Genomic DNA, 19,128 nt, shown 5'->3' on the forward strand with positions numbered 1-19,128 from the left:
TAAACCCAGGACCTCAGAATGTGATTGCATTTGGAGGTAGGGTCTTTAAATAGGTAATTAAATACATAATGAGGTCACAAGGGTGGGCTCTAATCCAATATGACTGGTGTCCTTAAAGGAAATAAATATTAGGACACCAACACACACACAGGGAAGACCAAGTGAGGACACAGGGAGGAGATGGCCATCCGCAAGCCCAGGAGAGGAGCCTTCAAAGAAACCAACACTGCTGACATCTTGATCTTGGACTTCCAGCCTTCAGAACTATGGGAAAATAAATTTCTGTTACTTAAGCCACCCAGTCTGTGATACTTTGTGATAACACCCATAGCAGACTAGTACAGTAGCTAACACTGGATACTTATTATGTGTCAAATGCTGTTTTAAGCACTTTGCATATCTTAACACATATAATATTCATAACCCTATTTGTGGAAGGTAGTACCGTCTACGGCACGGCAGCTATATCAGCCCCTTTATTTCCCCCAAGGTTTGGAATCTCTTCCACTTTCCAGCTTGTCCTCCTGCCCTTCACTCTCCCCGGGACCATGTCCTCCAGATTCTCACAGGTCCCTCCGTCTCTCCTCAGGTGCCAGGCTCAGCAACCTGCCCCATTACCTGCCAGTTCCTGACCCTATCTGTCACTAGCTCCTTACCCAGCTGGGCTGGTCTTCTGAATACTTGCTGTTCCCTGGCATGATGCTTTTGCAAAATAAGAAAATCAATAATAATAATAATAATAACTACTGGCGTCTAGTGAGCATGTGCTCTTCATATCTATTTATTCTCTTACAAATACCTTAACAAATGGGACATATTATTATTCTCCTTTTAACTTTGCTTTCTAGAGAAGGAGGCTTGGGCTCAGGGAGATGAGGTGAGTTTTCCCAGGTCTCACAGGAATAGGACTGAAGGAAGGAAGCCTTGTTTGCCAGGAGAAACCGAACTTACATACAGGATTTCTGTGGAATACACAGTTCCTGCTTTCTTTTTGTTGACACAGTCTGAGGTCCTAGGAAAGAGAGGAGAAGAATAGAAATATGAATATGAGTGTGTGTGTGTATTTTGCTTCCCTCACTAAAGTTTTCACAGTCTGTATTAATGAGGGCATGATTTTATCTGTTTTGTTCACTGCCATATCCTCATTGCTAGATTAGGTGCCTGCTACTGTGGAGCTCTAAAATGTTGTTAGAGAAAGAATAGAAGAAAGAAAAGAAGGAAAGAAGGAAGAAAGAAAAGAAAGGAGGAAGGAAGGAAAGAAGGATAGAAGGGAGAAAGGAAGGAAAGAAGGAAGGAAGGAAGAAATGAAAGAAAGGAAGGAAGGAAAGAAGGAAGGAAGGAAAGAAGGAAGAAAGGAAGAAAGGCAACAAAGGAAGGAAAGAGAAGGAGAAAGGGTTGGGGGTGGGGAGGAAAGAACAAAGGATTGCTTTTCCCTCACTATGGGTTTGAGCCTGTTGCCTCCAAGGATACAGAGCTTTGGTCTTTACCCATAAAGAAGGATTTTGAAGTCACCCCACCCAGTTCTGTTCCCCCACAGTTTAGACAAGATCCTCATGCTCCACTGGCCACACGAGTGCCCGCAGAAGGAGCAGACACAGGTGGAGGGAGCTCCTTGTGACCAGCAGAGAAAACAGGATGGGGCACTGCCTCACTGAGGACCTGTGGGTGGGAAGGAAAGTGCCAACAGCAGCTCTATAAAAGCTCCCTGGCCAGGGGACCTAGGGCAAGCAGTGGTTTCTCCTCCTTCCTCCTGGGAAGGGCCAGGAAAATGGCCCTGGTCCTGGAGATCTTCAGCCTGCTGGCCTCCGTCTGCTGGGTGTCGGCCAATATCTTTGGTAAGTTGTGAGGCCATGGAGCCAGACATGGGGAGGGAGCTCCAGTGTCAGCCAGGCTCTGCCTTGGGCCTTTGAACAGATGCAATCGAATTTAATCTTCACAAATGCCCACAAGTCAGTAATTTTCTTTTTCTTTTTTTTTTCAGATAAAGAGGCAGATCTAGAGAGAGGCAAACTGAATTACTTGAGGTCACAGAGCTAGTGATTGATGGAGCAGAGATGGGAAATGTGGTTGATCTTCCTAATTCAATTCTAGGTCACCCTCGCCCCGCCATTTTGGCAAACTTTTGGCATTGACCTTGGGTTTTTATCCCCTTAGCTATTCCAAAGTCTGTGTCATCCATAAGAGGTATTTAAGAAGCCATAGAAAAAGAAATCTACTTGTGGAGTGAAATAGCCCTAAGTTCTGTCCTTGGCTCAGCCACTAACCCGTGTGACTTGGGGCAAAGTGCCAAGCTTCTGTGTTTTTTTTTTTTTTTTTTAAAAAGTAAACAAATAACACATGCCTCATGATGTGGTTGTGATTTCTGGGTAGGATCCTGTGTGTTATAAGAGTTCTCAATGGAGAATACGTCATGTATGTTATTAATTAATTTGTATTTCAATGTGTATCTGGAAGGTGCTACATCTGCAGGGCATGGCTTGATAGATTCAAGAACTTCCTTATGGTTCTCTAACTTACTCCAAATAGCCTCACGAGAATTGCGGCGGGGTGGGGGTGGGCGGGGAATGTGTAGTCCCAGCGTTGATTTTGGAATCCTTCACTTGCCAGCTACGTGACTTTGGGCAGACGACTTTCACTGCCTGAGAGTTGGTGCCTCATGAGTGACAAGGATATATTGCCTGTCACCTCTTAGGGGAATGTTGCACATTGAATGAGTTAATGTCATACTGGAAAAAAGTGTGCTTAGCTGCCAAATTTTAAGATAGGCTGTCATAGGTAATGATGATAATCCTGGAAAAGCACCTGTGCTTATGAGAGCCCATCTCTCCTGGCAGCCCAGTCCACACTCTTCTCTGATGAATCACTTTTCTTTTCCTAGAGTACCAGGTGGATGCCCAGCCCCTTCGTCCCTGTGAGCTGCAGAGGGAAAGGGCCTTTCTGAAGCAAGCAGACTACGTGCCCCAGTGCGCAGAGGATGGCAGCTTCCAGTAAGGCTTATGTCAGCAGCAGCTTATGTCAGTAAGGCTTGGACCTCTCAAGGTCCAAGATGCCATAAACAGCATCTCATGCCTTCCCCTCTCTTCCCAAGCTCTGCCCTACAACTCCTTTGTGCTTGTGAGGCTTGGTCACTGTCATTTGGAGGTGCCCGCCTTTCAGTTCCCCAAGCTGATCAACACTGGACAATCTGACCACGTGAACCCCAATCCATGCTTCATCCTCCCACTGCCCTCCCTTCTCTTCCTGACATCACTCTTTCTGTGATGGCTTGAATAAACGATGTGTGTGGGGGTGGGGCAGAGTTGAGGGGGGTGTCAAATGATCTGTGCTTTGGGACCTCTCCCTCCTCCAAGTATCCTCTTGAGAAGCTGGGGTGGTGGAAGCAGAGGCTGCCTTGACTTCCCAGTCCTTAGCTGCCGCCGACCCTGCCCAGGCCAGCTCTCTAGGCTGCCTCTGGGCTTCTGGGCCACTGTCTCCTCATTGAGCTGCTCTCTGAAAGGGGTTTCTCCAGCTGCCCTAATGCAGACTTGGGGCCTGAGACCCTCTCTGTGGTGAGTGTGGTAATAATCTAGACAATTCTTCCCTGCGGAATAGACAGGAATCCTTTGCACTGTGCAGGCAATTGAAATTTCCCTGTGCTATTCCAGTCATGTTGAATCAGGGGAACTCCATCTCTATGACTGCGTTCTGGGAAACATCTGTGAAACATCCCTCCCTGTCACTATCTTATGTACACTCTTAACGTGTACTAACCTCCCACCAGTGTACAGAGACGCTTAGATCTCTGGGAATTCTGGAACAGCAAGGAAGGAGTTAAGGAGGAAGTCTCACTTTCCCCAGCCTTATTTATGTTCCCATTCCCACGTCTCTTGTTCCAGGCTCTTGCAGTTTCAAACCTGGCTTCTCTTCAGGAGGCTTTGCATACACTGTTCCCTTTACCTGGAATATCTTTTACTTTCTTATACCTCCGACCATCCTGCAGGTCTCAGTTCAGTCATGATTTCTGAGGAGTCAACTCTATGACCTGGCCTGACCCCACCCATGTGCTTCCCACTATACCCTGCCGGCCCCTGACCCCACTAACATCCCACCCCCAAGTCCCCACTCCCTATCCATACAGTGTGGGCACTGCCTTTACCCTCTGCAGCCTCATAATGACTGAGGACACTTGGTGGATGTGGCTGAAGCCCTGCACTCCAGGGTGGATCACTTGCTTCGGGGCTGGCAGGCTGGACACGTGGTGAATGAATGGCTGGGCAGGAGCCAGAGCAGGTGTTAGCCAGGCAGGAAAAGTGGGGCTTTTCCATTCCCAGGTCAGCCACCCTTCTCCACTCCACTCTCTCCCTAATTTATACGAACCAAAACTTGGAAGAATTGAAACGAAGAAAAAAAGTAGCCTCGGTGGGAGCCGGCGTGTGGCTTTGGGGGCCCATCCCAGAGTCACCTGGTCTGTGTCTCCTCCTCAGGACTGTCCAGTGCCAGAACGACGGCCGCTCCTGCTGGTGTGTGGGTGCCGATGGCAGCGAAGTGCTGGGCAGCAGGCAGCCAGGCCGGCCTGTGGCTTGTAAGTGGGAATGGGGGACGTCCCTTGGAGGGAACCTGCTAGGACAACTCACTTCCAGGAATGAGCACTGGGTTTGGGTGGGTGGCTGAGCAGGTCCTCCCTCTGGGCTGCTGGCTTCTCCTCTGTGAATAAGAATCGTTCCTTGCAAGCCGTGGAAGGCCGTCTTTCCTGCAGGGCCACTGTGAAAGGCCAGTCATTTGTTCAACAAATATCTACCCAGTTCCTCCCATGAGCCAGGCACCATGCCTGGTGCTGAGAAGACAATGGTGAACAGATATCAACGTCTCCTGAAATCAGAAAGTCACCAGAAAAATACCAAGTGCCTTCTCACCCGTAGTGTGAGGTGTTTCTAAAATTTAAGACTTGGGTCAAAGCTATCCAGTTAAGGTAATTATTGTAGTGAGTAATCAAAGAAACACAGTCCCCATTTAAAGCATGTCATAACCCTAAAACAACAGTTAACTTAAGGCAACCACCTCAAAATGAGGAAATTGAACCTAAAACCAAAACTATCCCTTGATGGATTAAAAGCTCTGTTTGGGGCACTGGTTTTATGCATCTAGTGTGGCTGTCATGGGAGCATGCTGACCCCATACTCTCCTGCTGTGTGAGCTTGGCTGAGTCAGGCATCCTCACTGAGCTATGGGTCCTCATCTGTAACATAAATATAGCATCTGCCTTGTATGATGTTGTGAGGATTTAGAACACGTGTAAACACTGGGCACATAGTAGGTATTCAATAGGGGGCGATCGTTGCTAATGTCTCAGTCCATTTGTGTTGCTATAAAGAAATGCCTAAGGCTAATTTATAAAGAAAAGAGGTGTGTTTGGCTCACAGCTCTGCAGGCTGTGCAGAAGCATGCCACTAGCTTCTGCTGCTGGTGAGGACCTCAGGCTGCTTCCACTCATGGTGGAAGGGGAAGAGGAACCATCTGTGCAGAGATCATGTGATGAGAGAAAGCTAGAGAGACAGAGGGTGGAGGTGCCAGGCTCTTTTTAACATTCAGCTCTTATGGACACTAATAGAGCTGGAACTCACTCACTCCGAGGGAAGGCATTCATCTATTCATAAGGGATCCACCTCCAGGACTCAAACACCTACCACATTGGGGATCAGATTTCAACATGAGATTTGGAGGGGACAAATGCTAAAACCATAGCAGTTAATGTCGCTAACCTTCACTCAGAGTGGTGAAGCAGCTTCCCTAGGGTTACACAGCGAGCCCGGGGAGAAAACTGTGTAACTCAGAAAAGCTCTGCTAATACGAGGCCTGCACTCGATCCCATCTCCCCTCCACAGTACTGTGCTCTGGGATACCTGACTGATTGATGTAGCACCAGCGAGATCTACCCTTCCCTAACTCAGTCCACAGGATACTAGCTAGGCCTGTTCTGTGGCTGCCACCCCATCACTGAGTGTCCTTGGGTGTGTCATTACCCTCTCAGCTGTGTCGCTCTGGGGAGGAAGCATGAGTTTTCCTGGGCTCAGTCCCTGGAAATTTCCCCGCAGTTCTATCTAACACTGCTCCTTGTACCCACAGGTCTGTCATTTTGTCAGCTACAGAAACAGCAGATCTTGCTGAGTGGCTACATTAACAGCACAGACACCTCCTACCTCCCTCAGTGTCAGGATTCAGGGGACTACACGCCTGTCCAGTGTGACGTGCAGCAGGTCCAGTGCTGGTGTGTGGATGCAGAGGGGATGGAGGTGTATGGGACCCGCCAGCTGGGGAGGCCAAAGCGATGTGAGTTTCACTGAGCGCCTGTACCCCTAGAGCTGGGAAGGGGCTGAAGCTTTCCTCACTGCGATCCAAAGCGTTTAGGGTTTCCTGCTGAAGTGGGCAGAGAACCAGGTCCACAGTAGGGAAAATAAAAGCTTCAAAGGGAAGGTTTTATTATTCTCATATTTCCATATGGTAGACAAGCCATATTTGCTGGCTGATCATTAGAAACATGAGCAGGATTTCATTGAACGTTGTGAGTCTCCTGTTGCAGACCCAAGTCACTGCGTGGGTCTCTAACTGTCACGTGTATAGTGCAAGCACAGCCATGTGCTGCATATGGGTGTTTTGCTCACCAGTGGACCACATACATGACAGTGGTCCCATAAGATTATAATAGAGCTGAAAAATTCCTATTGCCTAGTGATGTAATGATGATATTGACCCCGAGCAGGCTTAGGCTAATGTGTGTGTGTATCTGTTCGTTTTTAACAAAAAAAGTTTAAAAGTAAAACAAAAATTTAAAATGGGGAAAAGTTTATAGAAGAAGGATATGAGGAAAGAAAATATTTTTGTACAGCTGTACCATGTGTTCCTGTTTTAAGCTAAGTGTTTTAAAGGTGTCAAAAGTTTTAAAAAATTAAAAAATTTATAAAGTAAAAATGTTGCAGTACACTAAGGTTAACTTATTATTGAAGAGAGAGAAAAATTATGAACTTAGTGGAGCCTGAGTGCGCAGGGTTGATAAAGTCTACAATAGTGAACAGGAATGTCCTCGGCTTTCACATTCACTCACTGACTCACCCAGAGCAACTGCCAGCCCTGCAAGCTCCGTTCATGCTAAGTACCCCATACAAGTGTACTATTCTTTATCTTTTATACTGTATTTGTACTGTACCGTTTCTATGCTTAGGGATGTCTAGATACACAAATACCGTTGTCTTACAATTGCCTACAGTATTCATTACAATAACATGCTGTACAGGTTTGTAGCCTAGGAGCACTAGGCTAGACCATATAGCCCAGGTGTGCCGTAGGCAAGTCATCCAGGTCTGCAGAAGTACACTCTATGAAGTTTACACAGCGATGAAACTGCCGAACGATGCATTTCTCAGAGCTTGTCCCCACTGCTAAGGGACACATGACTGTATATGCTGCTCAACTGCAGAAACATGTGTCTACTCATACATAAGAATTTTTTTTTTTTCATGAAAATGTTTAGGTCCAAGGAGCTGTGAAATAAGAAATCGTCGTCTTCTCCACGGGGTGGGAGACAAGTCACCACCCCAGTGTTCGGCAGAGGGAGAGTTTATGCCTGTCCAGTGCAAATTTGTCAACACCACAGACATGATGATTTTTGATCTGGTCCACAGCTACAACAGGTAAGGGGAGCCGGGGTGTGCCTGTCACTGGGCCATCACCTGCCAAGCCCACACTCACCTTGAGCTGGGGGCCTCCATGTGTCATACGTGCAGCATGATAAGGAATTAAGAGCCACCTCATTCTCATGAGCCGTGCTGGGCATATAAAGCGCCACGGCATTTTTTAACAAGACAAACTGGCAATCGGTATTTAATGAAAAATAGATGTGGCCTCTGGCCAATGAAATGTAAAACATCAGAATGTGAAGACATATGGGCTAGGTGCCTACTGCATCATTTTTCATTGTAGCAGGAAACTGGGAATAAAGTGATCATCAAAAGGTGGCTGGCTGAATAAATGTGAATCTGCCATAACTATTTATGTAGCCATTAAAAAGACTGCATTAGAGCTGCTAGAACATTTGACCTGGAGAGGAGGCCACAGTATATTGTGATAATACAATACAAGATACAAAGCACAGAAAATATAATATGCTTTAATTTTTAAAGAACAAATAAGCAAAAAGATTCTTTATACATGCTTATATGACTATATTACTATGCAGGTCTCTGCACAAGACTATGTGAGCACAGAGTATAAGAGGAAGGAGCATACAGTATGTGGTCATCCCGGGCTGCTTTAGGGCCAGGGCTGCTCTGCAGAAGAAAGAGCAGGCAGAAGGCCGGGTGCAGTGGCTCACATCTGTAATCCCAGAACTTTGGGAGGCCGAGGTGGTCAGATCATGAGGTCAGGGGTTTGAGACCAGCCTGGCCAATATGGTGGTACACCGTCTTTACTAAAACGAATGCAAAAACTAGCCAGATGTGGTGGCATGCACCTGTAGTCCCAGCTACTCCGGAGGCTGAGGCAGGAGAATCACTTGAACCTGGGAGGCAGAGGTTGCAGTGAGTCGAGATTGTGCCACTGTAGTCTAGCCTAGGTGACAGAATAAGACTCTGTCTCAAAAGAAAAAAATAAAATAAAATAAAACATAAGTAAATAAAGAGGAGGCAGAAAGGGGATCTGCAGAAAAGGAAAAAAGGCAACATTCCCAAAAGCATGGATATCATTATATTTGTGAATTTTTGTAAACTGTGTGTATATGTGCACTTATGAATAACTTTAAAAATGTAAATAATGATATAAACAGAGAGAGGAATTATAGATCTTGATCCAAATAGCCAGGGTAGCTTCTGGTCATCCACGGTGGCCACTTGTTTATGTAAAGGGTTCATGCAGACTTCAGATGTAACTGAACCATTTGGATTAAAAAGAAAAATGAATACTAGTCTGCAAAGACTGATATGAATTCTCTTGGAGAACTTGAGCCTCTCTGTGGCTGGCTTCCAAAACAACCAGCTTCTTTCCCTGTGTGAGGGAGGAAATTCTCATGGGCTGTGCCAGGAGGAATCTCAGACTAGCAGCCTGTGTGCCGAACTGTCCCTTAGGCAGACGTTGTTGGAACTGCATCATATCTTAAAAACTGGAAACTTTTATTAGGTTATACCACATGAAATTTCCATTTTTGTAGGTTAAAAAGTAGTTGAACATGAGCAGTTTCATATGTTCAACCTAAAACACACAATTCTGAATTCCTGATTTTAAAGAACAAGGGTGGGAAGCTGCACACACGCACTCACTGGTGGCATCAAGACACTGGCTTTGCTGCTCTTTTAACACCAAGGACACGCCCTTCTGTGCTCCAGGTCCCTCCGTGCTCTGTTGCCACACACCTGCCTACTTCATCCATTTATATGACCTGCCTGGTCCTGCCTTCTGCCTGGTCCTGTCTTCTGCCTTTGCCACTGCTTAGCACAGTGACCTGGCCGCTTACTCTCTCAGAGCCTCAGTGTTCCCATCCATCAAATGGAGGACAATGCCTTGCTCATTACATCATAGTGAAGATTCGATGAGGCCTCACCTATGAAACCATGGGTGCAAATTTACAAAGTTGTAAATTACTATACTTCCATAGGGAATTCTCATGCATCAGCCAGCTTCAGCAAATGTAGGTTAGATTTTTTCCCTCCAGACCTGGCCTGCCTGCGAGCACGTATAAATCTCAGCCAGTTTTACTGAATGCTCATTGCTGCAAACCAACGTATTCTCAGTTCAAGATCACCTGACTGCTTACTATATATAGGGAATTTTATATCCTTTAACCTACCTTAATACTTACAGAAATAATTAGATAATTATTGTCCCTACTATAAAAATGATTACTGAAACACAGAGGTAAAGGAACTCACGCTAATAAGCCTAGGTGCTAGAACTGTCTGGCTCCTTTTAGTATCCCACATAATGTAACTCATCTCTGTTCCCCCAGTGCATGGCATACAGCCTTGCATGCAGCAGGTCTGGAATCTGTGCTTAAGGAACTGGTGAATGATCCAAGGGTGGGTGCCACATTGAAGTTGAGGTACAATTCACAGCTATTTCCACAAGAGGGCAGTCGAGTTAAATGCAAAAGTTCAGAACTAAGCATCCTTTGTTTAAAAGAAACACAAAAATGTACTCCTGAAATGGGATCCTTTTCATTTTGTAAGCAAGCATGTCTCTGAGCAAATTCTGGTATTGAAAGGTCATGGGAAGGGTTGAGTGGTTGGTTACTGGAAGCCCAGCTGTAATCAGGGATTTTCCGACACTTAAGTAGACCTGGGCAGTCGCTGGCCCAGTGACTCCTCTGGGCACAGTGGAAGGAGCCTTGGAGGCCATATAGAGGGCCTAAGCTTAGCAACTCAGGTTTCCAGGTAAAATACGAGACGGCAAGTTATGTTTGAATTTCAGACAGCAAAGAGTAATTTTTTTTTTTTTTCAATGTAAGTATGTTTCAATATTGTAGCAAGCATTTGAAGCCTGGGGTTGGGGAAGGGTATATCATAATCACCATCAGACTTGGATTTCTGAAAGAATGGAATGGTGAGGGGAGAGCAGAGTGTGTGCAAGGAGGCAACCCTCCGAGTTTGGAGGCTACTGCACTAGTCCAGGCAAGAAACAATGTTGACATGGAGCAAGCGTCGGAGAGGACAGCCGAGAGATGGGGTGAGACTGGAGGAATATTTACCAGATGGAACCCACAGAATTTGATGAAGGAATTGATATGGAGGTGAGGGTCGGGGGGAGTAAAGAATGACTCCTAAGTCTGGTTTCTGGATGGATTCTTGAGGATAAATTTGAAAAGGAAAAGCCACAAGCTTTGTTTTGGAATATTGAATCTAAGGGGACTTTTGGGGAAAATTCAAATGGAGAAGTGACAGAAGGCAATTACTTCCCTGGGGCTACCAGAAGGCTGGAATCCTGTGGGCAGCTCATTCACTGACCTGTTGCTGTGAGTTATTTTTGTGCCGGGTGATGGTTTGCACTTGAATTTGGCAATGGTGTTTGCCCATCTGAAGTAGGTCCTTTTGCCCTTCAAGAAGGCCACTGCTTACAATATCTGTTTGGCTGGAAAATTTTAAAGAACCATGTTGTAATGGGGAGCAAGCTTCACTGGTCCTTCTGACTCATGCTCCATCTTTCATATTGTGCTAGCCCAACCATTAACTGTGGACACACATTCTGACCAAGCAGATTATAAGTAAAGGTCTAAAAAGCCTTCAAGCATGGCTAATGCCATTATCAAAGCCTTAATGATCTGAGTTAATTGACTTCTTTATTAACCCTTGTCCTTAATGACTAAACACACTCAAACTTCTTAGCAACCAGTCTAACTTCAAATGCCTTAGCCACCCATACTACCCAGATTGCCCAGTGGGAAGAAGGACCAGATGTGTCTTAATATATGGCAAAAGGGCATTGTAACCAGAACGTGGAAGGTACTGTATGGAGAAATCCTCACTGTGGAACCACCAGATCACCCTCACTACAGACACCTGCGGTGGTTGGCTATGCATCAGGTGCTCTGCTAGGCTATGGCCCCCGCTTATTTTATTTTATTTATTTATTTATTTATTTGAGACAGAGTCTCACTTTGTCACCCAGGCTGGATTGTAGTGGTTTTTAGTAGAGATGGGGTTCACTATGTTGGTCAGGCTGGTCTTGAATTCCTGACCTCAAGTGATCCACCCATCTCGCCTCCCAAAGTGCTGGGATTACAGGTGTGAACCACCGCACCCGGTATGGCCTCTTCTTTTAAGGAGCACCCTCCCTAGTGCAGGAGAGAATGAAATGCATGGCTCATTTGTGAGTCAGTGTTTAGATTTCTAAATAACTGCCTGTGGGAGACGTTAGAGAATCTGACTGAGCCCGGAGGCAGGAATCGTACTCTGAAAATGAACAAGACCAGATGCCCAGTGGAGACCAGAATTTCGCATTCCTCTGAGCCTTGGTTGTAATTTCTCCGTCTAGGCTGGCCATAATCTGAGCATAAACTCAGAAATGCCACCCCTTGCCTCTCCGCTAGCATTTGCTTTCTTGAGGATTCTTCTATGGCTACCTGAGATTTTGCTTTTTATTCAACAAAAGGCAAACGTCCTTTTCCACCAGATTGTGGGCACAGAGAAAATTCGGAAGATCCTGAGCTTGAACTCGTTGGTGACTGCAGGGCAGGGCTCCTGAAAGACTGTGCTTTGTTGGAGTGGTAGTCCAAAATATATGTTACTTTTTAATTTTTAAAAATTATGTAGATTTTATCTTCCTCCTTTCTTCTGATATGCCCAAAACAGGATAAAAATGGAAATTAGAGGGAATCATGAGGAAGACAAAATAAAAGTAGAAAATCAGAATAAGGCAAGGCAAAGATTGGCCCACATCACTCATTCTACAAAGTCATAACAAACGTGAGGGGCTGCATATTTGACTCTGAGCTCCCTGTAACCAAAGAAAAGAAAAAATAGCCTAAGTTACTTGGTTTCTACCAGATAAAAATAAGAGTTTCTCAGGGATCACAATGTTTTCTTCTATTGATGATGGAGGGAACTTGGTTCCTCAGATCCTCAGGTCCTCATGAAGGGGAGAACACCGTATGCCACAGGGGACCATCGGACTTGACAGTGTCCTGCTGCTGAAGGACCAGTGGTTTCCAAAGGCCAGTGCCTATAAAAAGCACCTTCAGTGCTAGCGTGCTGGCTCACGCATGTAATCCCAGCACTTTGGGAGGCCAGGGTGGGCAGATCACGAGGTCAGGAGATCAACGCTATCCTGGCTAACATGGTGAAACCCTGTCTCTACCAAAAATATAAAAAATTAGCTGGGTGTGGTGGCGGGTGCCTGTAGTCCCAGCTACTTGGGAGGCTGAGGCAGGAGAATCGCTTGAACCCGGGAGGCAGAGGTTGCAGTGAGCTGAGATCACGCCACTGCACTCCAGCCTGGCGACAGAGCCAGACTCTGTCTCAAAAAAAAAAAAAAGCATCTTCAGGTGCTGTATTTCAGAGACTGCGAATCTTGGGTCCTGGCGTTCTCTACCAGACTTGTACCTCCCTCGCTGACTACCAATATCTCTATTTTCCTTGCTGCCCACACCTGTGGTTCTGTCTCCCACCTTGAAGTTGGAGGCATGTAAACGACCCTTCTAGATATGTTCTTCCCTCCTCTGTTGTCTCCTGGTCAAATCACCATTCATGGCTTTAGAATCCCACTCAAACTCACCTCCTTTGGGGGCATTCTTTGGTCCAGCTATCCCAAGGCTAGCGATGGAACCAGACTGTCCAGCTTTCATCTGGGCTTTGGGTTCGGTCTCAGTAGTTTGACTTCTTTTGGTTGATGTGTGGGGCAGGAGATCTAATAAGGAGGAGGCTAAAAGTATGACAGAGTCCCTGTTCCCTGATGACAGTAAATCACTAATGACAGTAGCAGAATAATAGTTAAACAATCTTCATGGTGCTAATTATTATTTTGGAGAAGGAGTCCAAAATGCATAGATGATGATATCATTTCAGAAATTAGCCACAGAATCAAATTGTATCAAATGAAATTGTGGGCACACAGGAAATTGGGAAGATTCAGAACTTGAAGTCACTGGTGATTGCAGGACAGGGCCCCCAAAGGACTATGCTCTATTGGAGAGGTAGTCTTTGGCCACCTGCTGTCGTTGGAAGGCCATTGGAAATGGACTTGGGATTCTGGTCCCTGGTGTTGGCTGGATGATCTTGACCCAGTCACCTCATCATGCAGAATCCCAGTTTTCTCATTTGGGAAATGGAGATTTTTAAAGGGTTGTGAGAATTAAATGAGACAAATATGGAGAGTGTTCGTTCTGATTGTTCATACATATAACCTGTGATTATTTTATGAATAGTAATTAATAGCAACAATCATATTAGCTCTTCTCACTACATACAGAATTAGCAAGAAGGGATTAAAGATGGCAGCACAGGATGTCTGTCCTAGAGGTCAGCAAAGAACAGTCCTAGAGAGTGCAGATGGCAGTAGCGGGCCTTAGGGTGGTCTTACAGGGAGGGTGGGAGGACCCTCTCCAGAGCCGAAGACAGGGTGATCTCCAATATGTGAGAACAGGAATATCAAGAGTGAGGTCCATGAAAAAAACACTGGTAGGTCCAGGTATTGGGCAGTTTATAAGACCAGAAACCCCAAGAGAGGGGCTCTGACCATAAAGTCGTAGGATGAAGATGGCTCAAAGACCCTGGAGGTCATGTCTGCCATGAACCAGTACGTTGAGGTGGGTCTCTGGGTTGAATTAGCCGAGCATGGAACTAGAGTGATTTAAACCTGGGCCTCACACTGGAATGTGTTTCAGAACCCACCTCGGGACAGCACTTGTGTCATCATCTATGAGATGCCAGGAAGAGCGAGGTGCTGGGCATATGGAGCAGTGTCAGACAAGAGTCACATGCCTTGCAGGGTAGGGTGTAGGACAAAAGCCAGGTGCAGCCAAAAACACACTGAATAATACCACTGGCAGAGATAGGCAGCATGTAGTGGGTAAGAGCAGGATTTAAACCTCAGTTTCCACTGCTAGTTCAAGACAGTGGCCCATACACCTCATCTTCTTAATCTTTAAAAGGGGGATTAAAATGTACCACCTTCCTTTTAGGAATGTTAGGTGGATGAAATGAATCAATGTGTATTAAAACATTTTGTAGGTAGTCTTTTACAAAGTTGTGCTCAATAAATGGAAGCTGTTATTATACTGTTATTAGTACGTTTAAAATTGAATTATCCTAGGCTCTAAAGAATGAACTTTTATTATATACCCCCTACCTCCCTATCAGTGGCAACTAAGCAAAGTGAGTTTTTAATTTTTTTATGCAACACACTTACCGTAACGTTCTGTTTAACATGCATACACAGAATAATAGATTAATAGCATGGAAAAAAACTCATCCATAATCCTATGGTGCATTTATAGCTTTTGTTTTGCATATCCATTTCCATTCAAATTAAGTAATAGTTATTAACTTGAATGGAAATTCAAAGTCAGGCTCTGAGCAATTACTACACCATACATTGCCTTCCAATACTGGTTCAGTTGTACAGTTGTAATTGCAATACATGTATATGGCATTTTATAATCTAACCTTTTTACATAATGTTATACACACTTCCTTTTGGCTAGAGTTTATAAACATTGTCCTCAATCAGAGCATTTTATTACATTTAGGGCATTTACTATAATTTACTTCTTAATTTTCTACTATTGGACATTAAGATTCTTTGCAATATTTTGCTAGAATAGATTGCACAGCAATTGGCCTATCAATGTACAGAGCTGCTGCTTCTGTTAACTTATTGTTGGAAGATATATTTCAGACACAGGTGGAAACACATTATGCTTGGACCGCATATATAAGTTATGTAGTTATATAGGGCCTGAAAACAAATCTCTAAATGTTATAAAAGATGAACAGTTCCTCTTTGGTTGCTAAATCATTGCACAGGGTTAGAACTTCTCAATACGGCTTTGTATACCTTACCTTTCTATTACTTCTAAGACAGGGAATCCAGCTGATGAGCTCGTTATAACAATTGCCAGGCCAGATGTGATTAGGGAATCTCTTTCCTCACTTTATGGAAAGAGATGGATAGCCCTTGTTAGTGATACTGTATTGATTTGTGCTTTTTTCAACTGTGGGACTGGATACATTTCCTTCTTAAGAATTTCCTGTGGTGGCAGCTGGCTTCTTTTCAAGCTTTTGAAAAGTTGTAAAGGGGCCTGAAGTCATTTGATCTCCCAAAATGAGATCATCTCCAATGTACCATATGTTTGTAAAGCAGACTTGGCCTTTAGTCTCGAGAGCTGTATTCCAGGAAAGGAGCCAGTTAATGCGATCTGCCTTGACTGCTTTCTGCCTGGCCCTATGAGACAAATGCATGGGCATAAATTGGTCAAATGCCATAAGCGAGGAAAATGGCTAATTAGTAGACGACAGTTATGCACAGCTTTATTTTACAAGGTCCAGCCTGGTTCCAGCCAGGTTAAACTAATTTGTAAAGGAAATGCATTTGCTGCAGGAAACATGAAGCAACTGTCATGCCATAAGAAAGCAGACATTCCTTTTCACTAGGCGTGGACTTGGCCACATTTATTTCTACAGGAAGAGATTGTGATGACTTGCCTTTATGAATGGTGACCATAAATCTCATTCTCTCCAAGGTTTCCAGATGCATTTGTGACCTTCAGTTCCTTCCAGAGGAGATTCCCTGAGGTGTCCGGGTACTGCCACTGTGCTGACAGCCAAGGGCGGGAACTGGCTGAGACAGGTGACTGACACCCCTCAGGTGATGTGAAGGGAGGGAGTGTGATTCCTTAGGTCTGAGAGCCTGCCTAGCATTGCTTGTAAAGCACAGCTAGAGTGACTGCCTTCCCCCTGCTAGGCTGCTGTGGCATTGAGGAGGACACAACCTCAGCAAACTGTCATCTTGCAGTATGGTGAATGCAGCTGCTGCTGGCCTACATAGTGCCTTTGTGCACACTGGAAAGAAGTGCCCCGCTCTGGGCAGATGCAGCCCCAAAACTGGCGCGTGGAGCACAGGATGGATTTAATCTCTTATTCTATAAGCACTGCTCCTTTGTTCTATGAACAACTTGCACAACCATCCACAGCAGCCCTGACTTTGGAAACTGTTAAAGTGTTGTTCAGACTTATTGCCTAATGATGCTGGTAAAGGCTCTCTCTCAATATCTGTTTGCACAATAAGGTCAGGGCTTCCTTTCTGAATGAGACCATCTCTGAAAGTCTTGCTGTCTTTGCTCAGGTTTGGAGTTGTTACTGGATGAAATTTATGACACCATTTTTGCTGGTCTGGACCTTCCTTCCACCTTCACCGAAACCACCCTGTACCGGATACTGCAGAGACGGTTCCTCGCAGTTCAATCAGTCATCTCTGGCAGATTCCGATGTAAGTAATAAGCTGCCAACAGTGTGTGTGTTTCCATTAAGGGGATGCCTCTTGGGTTTCAAAGTCACTATGGTCTGCGTGGCTGCTCCAGCAAAGTGAGGGCAGAGATGAAAAGAATCATTAAGAGTAAGCAGCAGTGCATGCTGTGAAGACACCAAGCATTGTTGACACTGTCTTCTCCTTTACTGTGTGGATTTCCTCTAGGCCCCACAAAATGTGAAGTGGAGCGGTTTACAGCAACCAACTTTGGTCACCCCTATGTTCCAAGCTGCCGCCGAAATGGAGACTATCAGGCGGTACAGTGCCAGACGGAAGGGCCCTGCTGGTGCGTGGATGTCCAGGGGAAGGAAATCCATGGAACCCGGCAGCAAGGGGAGCCGCCATCTTGTGGTGGGTTTCCTCTGGGGGTTTCCTTTTTTGGCCTCGGGTCCTATTACTTAAGCGGTCCTCCAGACCAACTTCTCTGGAGCCCGTTAATTCAACTGCCTTCTGGTGTGCCCCACTCGCCTTTCAAGCTCAACCTGTCTGAAAACCAGTTTATCATCATTAACTTCCAACATGTTTCTCGTATTGTGTCAGACCTCGTTGCTTTTTCAGGGAGCTCAGGGAATATTAGGGGGCTCATAGGTGAAGAAAAATAAAAGAGAATTGAGTTCCCATGTGCCATGAGACAGGAGCATGCACGTAACTGAAGGAGCATGGTGAGACGGGCATTCGATCTTGCAGCAGGTATAGGAAGGAGGCATTTAGGAAAGATGCATGGAAGAGGCCACACTTGATCAGAATCTTCTAAGAAGATGTTTCTTGAAGGAGGGGAGTAAGGAAAGGTGTTCTCTATGTGGAGAGCAGGAGAAGCAAAATTAGAAGGACAGAATAATAGGCATTGATATGCTAATGATCATCTAATCTGCAAGAAGGATAGAGAAAAAAATTGCTGGAGTATGAATAGGGTGGTGCTCCAGACTCTGAAGAAAGGCAGGGGTAAGACAATGAGGTCTTTGTTATCCTAACAAAGGCTTGGGGGCTTCATCCTGGAGGTCAGGTGAAGACAGTGAAACGTTTTAAGTTGGACAGTATCATCGTGGGTTTTGCATGTAAGGCAAAGAAATTCTGGAGGAGAGACTCAAAGAAGCAGCAGTCCGGAGGCAACTGGGCCAATTAGAAGGTCATTGCCATGTTCCAGAGATGATGGGGTCTGTATTAATTTTCTAGGGCTATGGTAATAAATCACCACAAAGTGGGCATGTGAGAGCAACTGAAATGTATTGTGTCTATTCTGGAGGTTTGAAGTCCAAAATCAGGGTGTCAGCGGGGCCGTGCTCCCTCTGAAAACTCTAGGGGAGGATCCTTTCTTTCCTCTTCCTAGCTTGTAGTGGTATCAGCAATCTGTGCATTCTTTGGTTTAGGGCAGCATGACTGTAGTCTTGGCTTCCATTGCCACGTGGCTATCTTCCCTCTGTGTCTGTCTGCGAGTCTTCTCCTCTTCTTACAAGGAGACCAGTCATGTTGGGTTAAGGCTCCACCTGATCCAGTCAGGCATCATCTTAACTAATCCCATCGACAGTGACCCTTCTGCCAAATAAGGTCACATTCTGTGGTTCTGGTAAGAGCATGAATTTTGAGGTACACTATTCAACCCAGTATGGAGCTATCATTAAAGCAGAAACAGTGGGAGACGGTGAGAACTCTTAGTAGGCATTCCAGGCAGACCCCATTTTCTCTTCCTGGTGAAATTTTGAAGGATGTTATGATGAGGAAGGGCAGAATCAGCATTCCTAAGCTTCCAACTTGGGGAAGCTGGGTAGATTTTAAAAGATTAGGAATAGTGATACACCAATGAAGGGGTTTTTTATAGCTTCTATATATGTATATTAACATTCATTCAATAATTCCTGTTAAATCATTCCATTTGTCCAACTTAACCTTTTGAATATTCTTCATGATGTGTGGTTATATTCTATCTGCTAAATGTGAGAATGTCGAAAAAGAAAATTTGGAGACACTTTCTTGAAGGCATTTGCAATCACATTTCATTTCTACTAAAACCTAGAGAATGTTGTGCCGTCCAACTTCCAGGTGGAAATGAAGAACTATGGTTTTCTAAATTGAAGACCATAAATGGCTCTATCAAGTGCATAGATGGATCATATATTTTCACTTTTTCTCTCTGGTATAGCAGGTCCTATT

At 45.1% G+C, this 19,128-nt stretch overlaps 1 protein-coding gene across 3 annotated transcripts in view; it reads left to right on the plus strand.

The window, feature by feature from the left end:
* Positions 1-1,714: 1,714 nt before the first annotated feature.
* The window catches only part of TG (thyroglobulin), a 273,445-nt gene continuing 256,031 nt past the window's right edge, over positions 1,715-19,128 (plus strand). For 2 of the 3 annotated variants that reach the window (XM_031669772.1, XM_031669774.1), the window contains exons 1-8: positions 1,715-1,835; positions 2,879-2,987; positions 4,464-4,561; positions 6,103-6,306; positions 7,505-7,664; positions 16,196-16,302; positions 16,798-16,941; positions 17,146-17,331. In XM_031669772.1, the coding sequence (XP_031525632.1) occupies positions 1,769-1,835; positions 2,879-2,987; positions 4,464-4,561; positions 6,103-6,306; positions 7,505-7,664; positions 16,196-16,302; positions 16,798-16,941; positions 17,146-17,331 (1,075 nt within the window). In that variant the 5' untranslated portion in view covers positions 1,715-1,768. The remainder of the gene's footprint in view (positions 1,836-2,878; positions 2,988-4,463; positions 4,562-6,102; positions 6,307-7,504; positions 7,665-16,195; positions 16,303-16,797; positions 16,942-17,145; positions 17,332-19,128) is intronic. The other variant, XM_031669773.1, reaches the window with a different exon arrangement.

This window comes from Papio anubis, chromosome 8 (genome assembly GCF_008728515.1).
Source record: "Papio anubis isolate 15944 chromosome 8, Panubis1.0, whole genome shotgun sequence".
Lineage (NCBI taxonomy): Eukaryota > Metazoa > Chordata > Mammalia > Primates > Cercopithecidae > Papio > Papio anubis.